This window comes from Hypanus sabinus, chromosome 19, assembly GCF_030144855.1.
Source record: "Hypanus sabinus isolate sHypSab1 chromosome 19, sHypSab1.hap1, whole genome shotgun sequence".
In the NCBI taxonomy this organism is placed as follows: Eukaryota; Metazoa; Chordata; class Chondrichthyes; order Myliobatiformes; family Dasyatidae; genus Hypanus; species Hypanus sabinus.
The window spans coordinates 66,388,414-66,402,448 of record NC_082724.1 but is presented as its reverse complement, the minus strand read 5'-3'; the positions used below and the strand labels follow the sequence as shown (position 1 = coordinate 66,402,448).

At 42.0% G+C, this 14,035-nt stretch overlaps 1 protein-coding gene across 3 annotated transcripts in view; it reads left to right on the top strand.

The window, feature by feature from the left end:
• Positions 1-14,035, top strand: part of traip (TRAF-interacting protein) — a 79,235-nt gene that overhangs the window by 49,727 nt on the left and 15,473 nt on the right. For all 3 annotated transcript variants that reach the window (XM_059944591.1, XM_059944592.1, XM_059944593.1), the window contains 3 exons: positions 112-267; positions 4,234-4,279; positions 12,926-13,039. In XM_059944591.1, coding sequence (XP_059800574.1) covers positions 112-267; positions 4,234-4,279; positions 12,926-13,039 — 316 coding nt within the window. The remainder of the gene's footprint in view (positions 1-111; positions 268-4,233; positions 4,280-12,925; positions 13,040-14,035) is intronic.

Here is a 14,035-nt window from a genome sequence, read left to right as displayed (position 1 = left end):
TCCTGGGATCATTTTCATGAACTTTCTGTGGACCCTCTTTGGTCACATGGGTACAATGCTATACTTTGGCTTTGTTTGCAATATAGACAGAAATAATTGTTGTGTTTCTAGCCCTGCTCCTGTGGATTTACAGTTCCCTAAACTTCACAAGCCGGCCACTGGGGAGGATATCGAACTTTGTCAGATGTATGATTTCAACACACCTGACTGCATTCCTCCAACATCTCTCAGTACCACATCTAAGAAAATAAGACGAGACACAGCTGGGTAAGTGCAGAAGCTCATCAAAGGCTGGATCTTGCAGAATATTTATGAACAACAGACTGACTTTTCTTTCTATGCTATTTTCTGGAGTTCTAATTAATTTCATTAGGTTAGAAGCCTAGATATGGAAAACCTACAGCACAATACAGGCCCTTCAGTCCACGAAGTTGTGCTGAACATGTCCCTACCTTAGAAATTACTAGGGTTATCCATAGCCCTGTACTTTTCTAGACTCCATGTACCTATCCAAAAGACCCCATCATATCCGCCTCCACCACTGTTGCTGGCAGCCCATTCCACGCACTCACCACTCTCCGCATATATAAAAAAACTTACCCCTGACATCTCCTCTGTACCTACTCTCAAGCACCTTAAACCTGTGTCCTCTTGTGGCAGCCATTTCAGCTCTGGGAATAAGCCTCTTGACTAACCACAAGATCAATCTCGAATATATTTTGCAAGTCAGTCTAAGCCTTTGTGATCATTCTTATTTAGTCCATTGCCCCACTGGGGTATATACCACTAACAGCAGCAGAAAGAATCCTCTGTCCTGGGTCAGTCTTTCAGTCATTCAATGTGTAGCCCATCAAGGGTCCTTCTTCTCTCAGGGGTGAGGTCTTTGGATCTTCTGCTGGCGTTTTGGTAGCTCTGGGTTTTTATGTGATGGTGTTGCTGCCCCTGTGCCCAATCCTCCTCAGCTGGGCTTGGGATTGTCCATGGTGGAGATTTTGTGATTGTGTACTCTTATAAATTTCATCATGAGTCACACCATTAGCACAATATCTTTCTGCCTGCTTGATTCATATACTAATTTATTACCTCAGTTCAGCAAAAAATTTGTAATAGTTTCCAAAAGTAAACCTCTCATGACTGTCACTACCCAACATCAATCAGTGAACCATGATCCAGAATAGAGAACATAAAACATAGAACATAGGATAGTACAGCACAGTACAGCCCTTCGGCCCACAGTGTTGTACCAACCCTTAAACCCTGACTCCCATATATCCCCCCCCACCTTAAATTCCTCCATATACCTGTCTAGTAGTCTCTTAAATTTCACTAGTGTACCTGCCTCCACCACAGACTCAGGCAGTGCATTCCACACACCAACCACTCTCTGAGTAAAAAATCTTCCTCTTATATCCCCCTTGAACTTCCCACCCTTACCTTAAAGCCATATCCTCTTGTACTGAGCTGTGGTGCCCTGGGGGAGAGACGCTAGCTGTCCACTCTATCTAGTCCTCTTAATATCTTGTATACCTCTATTATGTCTCTTCTCATCCTCCTCTCCAAAGAGTAAGGCTCCAGCTCACTTAATCTCTGATCATAATCCATACTCTCTAAACCAGGCAGCATCCTGGTAAGTCTCCTCTGTACCCTTTCCAGTGCTTCCACATCCTTCCTATAGTGAGGTACTGCAAGTGTGGCCGAACCAGAGTTTTATAGAGCTGCATCATCACATAGCGACTCTTAAACTCTATCCCTCGACTTACGAAAGCTAACACCCCATAAGCTTTCTTAACTACCCTATCTACCTGTGAGACAACTTTCAGGGATCTGTGGACATATACCCCCAGATCCCTCTGCTCCACCACACTAACAAGTATCCTGCCATTTACTTTGTATTCTGCCTTGGAGTTTGTCCTTTCAAAGTGTACCACCTCACACTTCTCCAGGTTGAACTCCATCTGCCACTTCTCATCCCACTTCTGCATCCTATCAATGTCTCTCTGCAATCTTCGACAATCCTCTACACTATCCACAACACCGCCAACCTTTGTGTCATCTGCAATCTTGCCAACCCACCCTTCTATCCCCACATCCAGGTCGTTAATAAAAATCACGAAAAGTACTGGTCCCAGAACCGATCCTTGTGGAACTCCACTAGTCAGAATTCTCCAATCCGAATGTACTCCCTCTGCCATGACCTTCTGCTTTCTGCAGGCAAGCCAATTCTGAATCCACCTGGCCAAACTTCCCTGGATCCCATGCCTTCTGACTTTCTGAAAAAGCCTAATGTGTGGAATCTCATCAAATGCCTTATTAAAATCCATGCCCGGTCACCTCCTCAAAGAACTCTAACAGGCTTGTTAGACATGATCTGCCCTTCACAAAGCCATGTTGACTGTCCCTGATCAGACTATGATTCTCTAAGTGCCTATAGATCCTATCTCTAAGTATCTTTTCCAACAGCTTTTCCACAGACATAAGGCTCACTGGTCTATAATTACCTGGACTCTCCCTACTACCTTTTTTGAACAAGGGGACAACATTCACCTCCCTCCAATCCTCCGGTACCATTCTCGTGGACAATGAGGACATAAAAATCCTAGCCAGAGACTCAGCAATCTCTTCCCTCGCCTTGTGGAGCAGCCTGGGGAATATTCCATCAGGCCCCAGGGACTTATCCATTCTAATGTATTTTAACAAGTCCAACATCTCCTCTCCCTTAATATAAACATGCTCCAGAACTTCAATCTCACTCATATTGTCCTCACCATCATCAAGTTCCCTCTCATTGGTGAATACCAAAGAGCAGTATTCATTGAGGACCTCGCTCACCTCCACAGCCTCCAAGCACATCTTCCCACCTTTATCTCTAATCGGTCCTACTTTCACTCTTGTCATCCTTTTGTTCTTCACATAATTGATGAATGCCTTGGGGTTTTCATTTACCCTACTCGCCAAGGCCTCATGTCCCCTTCTTGCTCTCCTCTGTCCCTTCTTAAGCTCCTTTCTTGCTACCCTATATTCCTCAATAGCCCCATCTGATCCTTGCTTCCTAAACCTCATGTATGCTGCCTTCTTCCACCTGACTAGATTTTCCATCTCACTTGTCACCTATGGTTCCTTCACCCTACCATTCTTTACCTTCCTCACTTGTACAAATTTATCCCTAACATCCTGCAAGAGATCCCTAAACATCAACCACATGCCCATAGTACATTTCCCTGCAAAAACATTATCCCAATTCACAGCCGCAAGTTCTAGCCTTATAGCCTCATAATTTGCCCTTCCCCAATTAACAATTTTCCTGTCCTCTCTGATTCTATCCTTTTCCATAATAATGCTAAAGGCCAGGGAGTGGTGGTCACTGTCTCGCAGATGCTCACCCACTGACAGATCTGTGACGTGACCCAGTTTGTTGCATAATACTACATCTCCTATGGCATTTTCCCTAGTTGGCCTGTCAACATACTGTGACAGGAATCCGTCTTGGTCACACTTAACAAACTCTATACCATCTAAACCATTGGAACTAATCAGGTGCCAATCAGTATTAGGGAAGTTAAAGTCACCCATAATAACAACCCTGTTATTTTTGTACCTTTCCGAAATCTGCATCCCAATCTGCTCTGCAGTATCTCTGCTGCTACCAGGGGGCCTATAGAAAACTCCCAATAGAGTAACTGCTCCATTCCTGTTCCTGACTTCCACCCATACTGACTCAAAAGAGGATCCTACTACATTACCCACTCTTTCTGTAGCTGTAATAGTATCCCTGACCAGTATTACCACCTGTCCTCCCCTTTTTCTCCCCTCTCTATCCCTTTCAAAGCACTGAAATCCAGGAATATTGAGAATCAAAGACCTACCATGCTCTTTAATTTACTTCCCATTTGTAACATTAACACTGGCAATACTGCACTTCTACCCCATCTCTCTGTACTCAGAGAGGACTGGTAAACCTTGAGGGGCTGCTGTTTCATGCTATTAAAGTAGTTCAAATTCTGTTCATCATGCTCAGAATGAGCACAGTGTTATTGGTACAGAAAATAATAACAGAACTATACAAGTGATGAATTTTTTTGGATTAGTTTCTACTCAACATTGTGCAGCACCTTAATATTTTACGGATGGTGCATTGACCTGAAAGTCGTGTTTTCTGAGAAGTAATTCTTATTGGAACTTGTGAGATTAAAATAACCTTATTTGTTACAAACCTATTTTTCCCCTCTTTTATAGGTCATCCACGCCAAATCGATCCTCTAAACTTCTGAGTAACTCAAAGGTGAGTACTTTCAACCTTTCTGTAGCTAATCATACTAATGCTGGCATTAAAGACTGAATTCTCTAAATTATTGAAAAATAAACAAAATTTCCACATAACCCAGTCAGCAGTTTCAGTTTATGCCAAATTACATGGAATTCAGAATATTCAATGATCAAACTGCCTCCTTGTAATCTTCTAGTGTTAATTTTTAATTATACTGTGGTATTGTAGCGGTGTGCAAAAGGGATTTATTCAAACTTCGCAGCCTCGCTTTAAAGCCTTCCTGTTCCCGCCCTCCCCGGGCGGGAATGCTGTATTCACAGTCCCGTCCTGTGCGCGGGCTTTTCCCCTTGCTGGTGAAGCAGGCTTGGCGCCCTCTTTGGGACCGGCCTCAATGCCGGCCCACGCCACTTTGTGAGCCGGTTCGAGTGCGCTGGGTAGTGGGTCACCACAATATCACATTTTTCTGTTGGTCTGTTTACTGATCATAGTTGATTTTCAGTAAACCCATAAACATTACGTCCCATTTATCAATAAGCTGTCAATGTCTGGGAAATATACTGAGCCAGAATAAATTTTTGTGACAGATTTTTTACACCAATGTTTGATCAGAGCTTTTGTTTTGCTCTTGTTTCTTAGCCCAAACAAGGGAGGGAGATAGATTCTTGTATTGCTTAGCCCTGCTCTTGCCCTCGATCTGCACAGTATTCCCAGCCTTATCTCCAAACCCTAAGCAATAGTTTTGTTCATTAAATGCCTTGTCATATAATGTAGGCTATCATGGTCTCATGTTCATGATTGTCCTTGGCAAATTTATCTGTAAAAGTGGTTTGCCATTACCTTTTGGACAGTGTCTTTACAAGACAGATGACCCCAATCAATCAATCAATCAATCAATCCTCTTCAGAGATTGTCTGCCTAGCGTCAGTGGTCGCGTAACCAGGGTTTGTGATGTGCACCAACTACTCATACGACCATCTCATAATTGTGCACTAACTGCACCCGTGGGTTCACATGACCCTGATTGGGGTAGCTAAGCTTGTGATACACCTTGTCCAAGGGTGACCTACAGGCTAGCAAGGGAAGGAGTGCCTTAGACCTCCTTTGGTAGAGGTGTATCTCCACCCCGCCATCCAAAAGCTAAGCAATATTTTAAGCATGTCAAAAACTGGAAATTGCCCATTTTCTCCATAAATTTCCATGCTTTAACATAGAAACATAGAAAACCTAGAGCGCAATACAGGCCCTTCAACCCACGAAGTTGTACCGAACATGTCCCTACCTGAGAAATTACTAGACTTCCCCAGAGTCCTCTATTTTTCTAAGCTTCATGTATCTATCCAAAAGTCTCTTAAAAGACTCTTCATATCCACCTCCATCACCGTTGCCAGCAGCCCATTCCACGCACTCACAACTCTCTGAGTAAAAAACTTACCCCTGACATCACCTCTGTACCTACTCCCCAGCACCTTAAACCTGTGTCCTCTTGTGGCAACCATTTCAACCCCGGGAAAAAGCCTCTGACTATCCACACGATCAATGCCTCTCATCATCTTATACACCTCTAACAGGTCAATTCTCCTCCTCAGTTGCTCCAAGGAGAAAAGACCGAGTTCACTCAGCCTGTTTTCATAAGGCATGCTCCCCAATCCAAGCAACATCTTTGTAAATGTCCTTTGCACCCTTTCTATGGCTTCCACATCCTTCCTGTAATGAGGCGACCAGAACTGAGCACAGTACTCCAAGTGGAGTCTGACCAGGGTCCTATATAACTTTCTTTTCAAGTTGTTAGATTTTAAATTTAAGAGAGGAATGGATTCTACCCAATATGCTGATTATTTCTCCATTTTGAGTGGATGTTGGGTCACTTGTGAACTCTGATCATTAAATTATCATGCACTTTCCTTAATCAGATATATACAAACCCCATTTCCAGAAAAGTTGGGATATTTTCCAAACTGTAATAAAAACAAAAATCTGTGATATGTTAATTCACATGAACTGACAAAAGTACAAAGAAAAGATTTTCAATAGTTTTACTGACCAACTTAATTGTATTTTGTAAATATACACAAGTTTAGAATTTGATGGCTGCAACACACTCAACGAAAGTTAGGACAGAGTTAAAATAAGATTGAAAAATGCACAGAATATTCAAGTAACACCGGTTTGGAAGACTCCACATTAAGCAGGCTAATTGGTAGCCGGTGAGTTATCATGACTGGGTATAAAAGTAACATCCGTCAAAGGCTCAGTCTTTGCAAGCAAGGATGGGTTGTGGCTTACCCCTTTGTGCCAAAATTCATGAGAGAATTATTAGTCAGTTCAAAAGGAACATTTCCCAACGCAAGATTGCAGAGAATTTAGGTCTTTCAACGTCTACAGTATATAATATTGTGAAAAGATTCAGTGAATTCAGAGATCTCAGTGCGTAAAGGGCAAGGTTGGAAGCCACTGTTGAACGTGCATGATCTTCGAGTCCTCAGGCAGCACTGCCTAAGAAACCGTCATATTACTGTAACAATTATAGCCACCTGGGCTCTGGAGTACTTCGGAAAACCATTGTCACTTAACACAGTCCGTCGCTGCATCCAGAAATGCAACTTGAAACTGTATTATGCAAGGAGGAAGCCATACATCAACTCTATGCAGAAACGCCGGCGAGTTCTCTGGGCCTGAGCTCATCTCAGATGGGCCAAAAACTGTGTGCTGTGGTGAGATGAATCAACATTTCAGCTAGTTTTCGGAAAAAACGGGCGTCGAGTTCTCTGTGCCAAAGATGAAAACGACCAACTTGATTGTTATCAGCAAAAGGTGCAAAAGCCAGCATCTGTGATGGTATGGGGGTGCATCAGTGCCCACGGCATGGGTGAGTTGCATGTATATGAAGGTACCATTGACTCTGAGGCTTATATTAGGATTTTAGAGAGACATGTTGCCATCAAGGCGACATCACTTCCTGGGACGTCCATGCTTATTTCAGCAGGACTATACCAGACCACATTCTGCACGGGCTACAACAGCGTGGCTTTGTAGACACAGAGTGCGTGTGCTTGACTGGCCTGCTGCCATTCCAGATCTATCTCCTATTGAAAATGTATGGCGAATCATGAAGAGGAGAATCAGACAACGGAGACCACGGACTGTTGAGCAGCTGAAGTCTTTTATCAAGCAAGAATGGACAAAATTTCCAATTACAAATCTACTACAATCAGTATCCTCAGTTCCAAAATGATTAAAAAGTGTTATTAAAAGGGAAGGTGATGTAACACAATGGTAAACATGCCTCTGTCCCAACTTTTGTTGAGTGTGTTGCAGCCATCAAATTCTAAATTTGTGTAAATTTACAAAATACAATTAAGTTGGTCAGTAAAACTATTGAAAATCTTTTCTTTGTACTTTTGACAGTTAAGTAAAGGTTCACATGAATTAACATATCACAGATTTTTGTTTTTATTGCATTTTGGAAAATATCCCAGCTTTTCTGGAAACGGGGTTTGTATTTCAGTGCTGCAATGCATATGAGGTTCAGGCTTTCAATGCCAGATTCTGTAAGTGGATAACTTTTAAGTACATTTTTTAAAAATCTCTTAAGATTATATACATGCATTTGTACATAATGTTATGAAAACCACTTGCCAAGTGTGCTGAAAAGAAAATGAAAAGGGTATTTGGATGCATTTTGAAGAAGTTAAATGGCATATACTAAAGGGTGACATCTAGAGAGCTCGTCGTAAATTTATAACTTGGACTAGACACTCAGTGGCCACTCCGTGCTGAATACTGTGGTTGTAATTTTGTCATGTTTCATGTTTCAGCCATCATCACTGATGTATGGTCCATTCATCAATACAGTAAATGTCTTTCACCTCTGGTAGCTGAGGTATATTATGTGAACTCTGACATACATAACACTGTTCCTGAAATGTGGGGTATGTGTCTTTGTGCCACCTCCTTAATGGTAGCAATAAGAAGAGGGCATGTCCTAGATGATGTGAGTCCTTAATGACAGATGCTGCCTTTTTAAGGCATCGTCTTTTGAAGGCCTTGGGTTTGGGGGAGGCTTGTACCCATGATTGAGCTGGATGCGTTTACAACTTTCTGTAGCTTTTTCTGATCGGGTGCAATGGCCCCTCCATACCAGACAGTGATGCAACCAGTTAGAATGCTCTATACGATGCATCTGTAGAAATTTGCTGATATTTTTGATGACATGCCAATTCTCCTCAAACTCTTAATGAAGTATAGCTGCTGTTGAGCTTTCTTCTTAATTGCACCAATATATTTGGCCCAGGATAGATCTTCAGAGATTTTGATACCCAGGAACTTGAAACTGCTCACCCCTTCTGATCCCTTGAAAAGGAAGTGTGTTCCCTTGACTTCCCTTTCCTGAAGTTTTATCAAGCAGCAATATAGTCTGGCAATTTTCACCCTCCTGTCCCATGCTATATGCTACCTGCATGTTTAATAATATAGTGAGCATGTTCAAAAATCAAGTTCAACTCAGCAGCTAGTTTATTAAGCACAGGAGAGTATTTAATAAAATGACCCATGAGTGGAACCCAGTGTGGTCTCTGTTGCTGTAGCCCATCTGCTTCAAGTTTCAAAGTGTTGTGCATTCAGAGATGCTCTTAGACAATAGACAATAGGTGCAGAAGTAGACCATTCGGCCCCTCGAGTCTGCACCGCCATTCTTAGATCATGGCTGATCATTCACTATCAATACCCAGTCCCTGTCTTGTCCCCATATCCCTTGATTCCCCTATCCATCAGATATCTATCCAGCTCCTTCTTGAAAGCATCCAGAGAATTGGCCTCCACCATCTTCCGAGGCAGTGCATTCCACACCTCCACAACTCTCTGGGAGAAGAAGCTCTTCCTCAACTTTGTTTTAAATAACTGACCTCTTATTCTCAATCCATGCCCTCTGGTACTGGACTCTCCCAACATCTGGAACATATTTCCTGCCTCAATCCTATCAAATCCTTTAATTATCTTAAACGTTTCAATCAGATCCCCTCTCAATCTCCTCAATTCCAGCGTGTACATGCCCAATCTCTCCAATCTCTCTGCGTAAGACAGCCCTGCCATCCCAGGAATCAACCTAGTGAATCTACGCTGCACTTCCTCAATTGCCAGAATGTCCTTCCTTAAACCTGGAGACCAAAACTGTACACAATATTCCAGGTGTGGTCTCACCAGGGCCCTGTACAAATGCAAAAGGACATCCTTGCTCTTGTATTCAATTCCCCTTGTAACAAAGGCCAACATTCCATTTGCCCTCTTTACTGCCTGTTGCACTTGCTCATTCACCTTCGTTGACTGGTGAACTAGGACTCCTAGGTCTCTTTGCATTTCTCCCTTACCTAACTCGACACCGTTCAGACAATACTCTGCCCTCTTGTTCCTGCTTCCAAAGTGGATAACTTCACATTTATTCACATTGAATGACATCTGCCAAGTATCTGCCCACTCACTCAGCCTATCCAAGTCTCCCTGTATTCTCCTAACGTCCTCTTCGCATGTCACAATGCCACCCAGTTTAGTATCGTCAGCAAACTTGCTGATATAGTTTTCAATGCCCTCATCTAAATCATTGACATAAATCGTAAAGAGCTGTGGTCCCAATACAGAGCCCTGTGGTACCCCACTAGTCACCTCCAGCCAGTCCGAGAAACACCCATTCACTGCTACCCTTTGCTTTCTATCTGCCAACCAGTTTTCTATCCATGTTGAAACCCTGCCCCCAATGCCATGAGCTCTGATTTTACTCACCAATCTCCTATGTGGCACCTTATCGAATGCCTTCTGAAAATCTAGGTACACAACATCCACTGGCTTACCCTCGTCTAACATCCTTGTTACACCCTCAAAAAACTCCAACAGATTAGTCAAGCATGATTTGCCCTTGGTAAATCCATGCTGGCTCGGCCTAATCCTATTTCTGCCATCTAGATGTGCCACTATTTCGTCCTTAATAATGGACTCAAGCGTCTTCCCCACGACTGACGTTAGGCTAACAGGGCGATAGTTCTCCGTTTTCTCCTTCCCTCCCTTCTTGAAAAGTGGGACAACATTAGCCACTCTCCAATCTTCAGGAACTGATCCTGAATCTAAGGAACATTGGAAAGTGATCACCAATGCATCCGCAATTTCCTGAGCCACCTCTTTTAGAACCCTTGGATGCAGACCATCTGGACCCGGGGATTTATTAGCCTTCAGTCCTACCAGTCTACTCATCACAGTTTCTTTCCTAATGTCAATCTGTCTCAATTCCTCTGATATCTTATGACCCTGGCCCATCCATACATCTGGGAGATTGCTTGTGTCCTCCCTGGTGAAGACAGATCTAAAGTATGCATTAAATTCTGTTGCCATTTCACTGTTTCCCATAACAATTTCTCCCAATTCATTCTTCAAGGGGCCAACATTGTTCTTAACTATCTTCTTTCTCTTCACATAGCTAAAAAAGCTTTTATATTCCTGGCTAGACTGAGCTCATACCTGATTTTTTCTCTCTGTATTGCTTTTTTAGTTAAGATCTGCTGTTCCTTAAAACTTTCCCAATCATCTGTATTCCCACTCATCTTAGCCTTCTGCACACCACTGTCATAAAGTGTCATTATTCACTGTCAACATCACTGTCGTAATGAGTCATATTCTGCATTGGAGGTCAGTCAGCAGTGGAGTACCTCAGGGATCTGTTCTGGGACCCTTAATCTTTATGAATTTTATAAATGACCTGAATGAGGAAGTGGAGGGATGGGTTAGTAAGTTTGCTGATGACATAAAGGTTGGAAGTGTTGTGGATAGTCTGGAGGGCTGTCAGAGGTTACGGCGGGACATTGATAGGATGCAAAACTGGGCTGAGTAGTGGCAGATGGAGTTTAACCCAGGTAAGTGTGAAGTGGTTCATTTTGGTAGGTCAAATATGATGGCAGAGTATAGTATTAATAGTAAGACTCTTGGCAGTGTGGAGGATTAGAGGGATCTTGGGATCCGAGTCCTTAGGACGCTCAAAGCTGCTGCGCAGGTTGACTCTGTGGTTAAGAAGGCATACATCAATCATGGGTTTGAGTTTAAGAGCCAAGAGGTAATGTTGCAGCTATATAGGACCCTGGTCAGACCCCACTTGGAGTACTGTGCTCAGTTCTGGTCACCTCTCTACAGGAAGGATGTGGAAGTCATAGAAAGTGTGCAGAGGAGATTTACAAGGATGTTGCCTGGATTGGGGAGCATGCCTTTTCTATATTTTCTATGTTTCTGTGTTCTATGTTTCTATTCAAATTACTGTCTCCCTGCTGTCAGCTCAAACCAATCTGGTCATTCTCCTCTGAGTTCTCATTAACAAGGTGCTTTAGCCCACAGAACTTTTTGGTCTTTTTGCACCTTTCTCTGTGAACTCTACAGAACACTGTGAACTCCCAGGAGTTTGTGAGATACTCAAGTCACCAACAATTATTTTATGATCAAAGTCAATTGAATCACATTTTTTTTCCCATTCTGATGTTTGGTTTGGGCAACAACTGAACCTCTTGACCATGTCTGCATATTTTTATGCATTGAGTTGCTGCCATATGTTTGGCTGATTTAGATATTGCAATAACAAACGGATGTCCAAGTATACCTAATAAAGTGACCACTGTGTGTGTTGCACAGAAATGGCCCTTTGGCCCATCAGGACCATGCCATTCAAGATTCCCACTGAATCTGGTCCCATTTGCTTGCATTTGGCCCATATGCCACTGCCTTTCCAATCCATGTATTTGCCCAAGTGCATTTTAAACATTGTTATAGTACCTGCTTTGGCTACTTCCTCTAGTAATGGAACTGTGAAGTTCCTCACTGGTTCTTGATTATAATTTTAGAAACTGTTTTGGAATTGATTTTTTACTTGATCACATACTTTGATTAAGTGTAAAATCGATTCCAAACCATGATCTTTCTGGTGCTGCTCACTCCCTGATTACGCCTGTAACAGTTGAAACACCACCCTCAATTTTTCTTCTCTTGCCATTAGTTTTTGATCTGAATTAATGTGTGTGGGAGAGAAATAGATGACAATCCTGCTTGCCTCTGCCTCTTGAGTCACCCTCTTGGAGCTTTGTTGCCAACTTGAAAATTCAGTGCTGAAATTGTAGTTCTATCTAATAAAAATACCTGTGATGTGTACTTGTCATTGGAGCTTTCAAACAGAATGTATTTACACTTACAAAGATCCATTATTTGATATACTTCCATTGTTATATGATGATTTGTCCATTTATGGTTATTAATTAAAATTAATGTTACAAGAAGTTCTCTCTTGCATAGTCTGATAGTCTTGTTACCTGTATGTCCCCACAGTTTTGTAGGTTCATAAACAATAATTCCTAATGAATGTCATGATAAACAGTATTTAAAATATTAGTACAAAAGAAGCTTTTTTGAATTTATTGGGCTGTTCTGCTGCTCTGTGTATCTGGAATAAAATTCTAACCTGCTTCTAGTCAGGCAGATCTAGTTCAGATTCACAAAGCTAACTTTACAGATCCCAAGAATTGGCAGGTGTGTATAGGTTACAGTCAGTACAGGGATTTTAAGAGGAAATTTATACTTTCAATTCATATTAACGTGAGTATTAAGTATATGAATTGTAATCTGTATTTTTTTTTTATCCTTAAGATGACAAACCGAGATGAGGATGACAATATTCTCCCAACATTCCTCCGAAATTCCTTGTTATTCCAAAAGAAATCATGTGGAAGCTGCATGGATCCACACAGAAACCAGGGATCAGTGAGTGTGCCTCAGTAGGAGGCATAATTTCCAAAACAATACAATGATGTAAAGGGGAAAAAAATTATAACCTTCATTTGACACTTTCTACAACCTTATGAGATGTCAAACTACTTCACAACAATGAAAGAACTTTAGTCAGAGTTGTACACTAGACAACGCAGTAATGGGTTATCGATTGGATAATCTACTGTATTCTTGATGGATAAATTATGTCCAGGATACTGTCATACTTCCATGACTCCTTTACAAATTGGTACAATGGATTTCTTGCATCCATCTGAGAAAGGAAACTGTGTGTTGGTTTGATCTATCTTTAATAAAAATTGTGCTTCTGGTAGTTCAGTAGTTTTGTAGATCAGTAATTTGCTGAAGTGTCAGCCTAGAATTTGGTGCTCAAGTTTCTAGCATTGAATTTGAATGCACAGATTTCTGGCTTGGTTAAAAATCTATATCTGTGCTTCAGGTGTGGCCTCCTCTATAACGGTGAAACAGGACATAGATTGGGCAACTGCTTTTTAGGCACTTTCTGTCATCCACAACAGAAAGGATTTCCTGGTGGTCATCTATTTTAATTCCAATTCCCATTCCCATTCAAACATGCCAGTCTATGGCATCTACTGCCATGATGAAGCCACTCTTAGGTTGGAGGAGCAATATTTCATATCTCTGGGTACCCTCCAATAAGATGGCATGAACATTGAATTCTCTAACTTCTAGAAATTCCAACCCCTACCCATTCTCTGTTTTCCATTCATCATTCTGACTCTCTTTTACCCCTTCTATTCTCTTTACCTGCCTATCACATCCCTCTGGTGCCCCTCCTCCTTCCATTTCTCCAATTTCCTCTGATCCCCTCCCTTCTCCTCCACTATCTGTTTCCTTTTATAGCCTTTTAACTTTCCCACCTATCACTTTATCACCTGGTTTTGCCTATCACCTTCCAGCTGTACCCATTCCCCTCTCCCCACTTGCTTATTCTGTCATCTTCCCCCT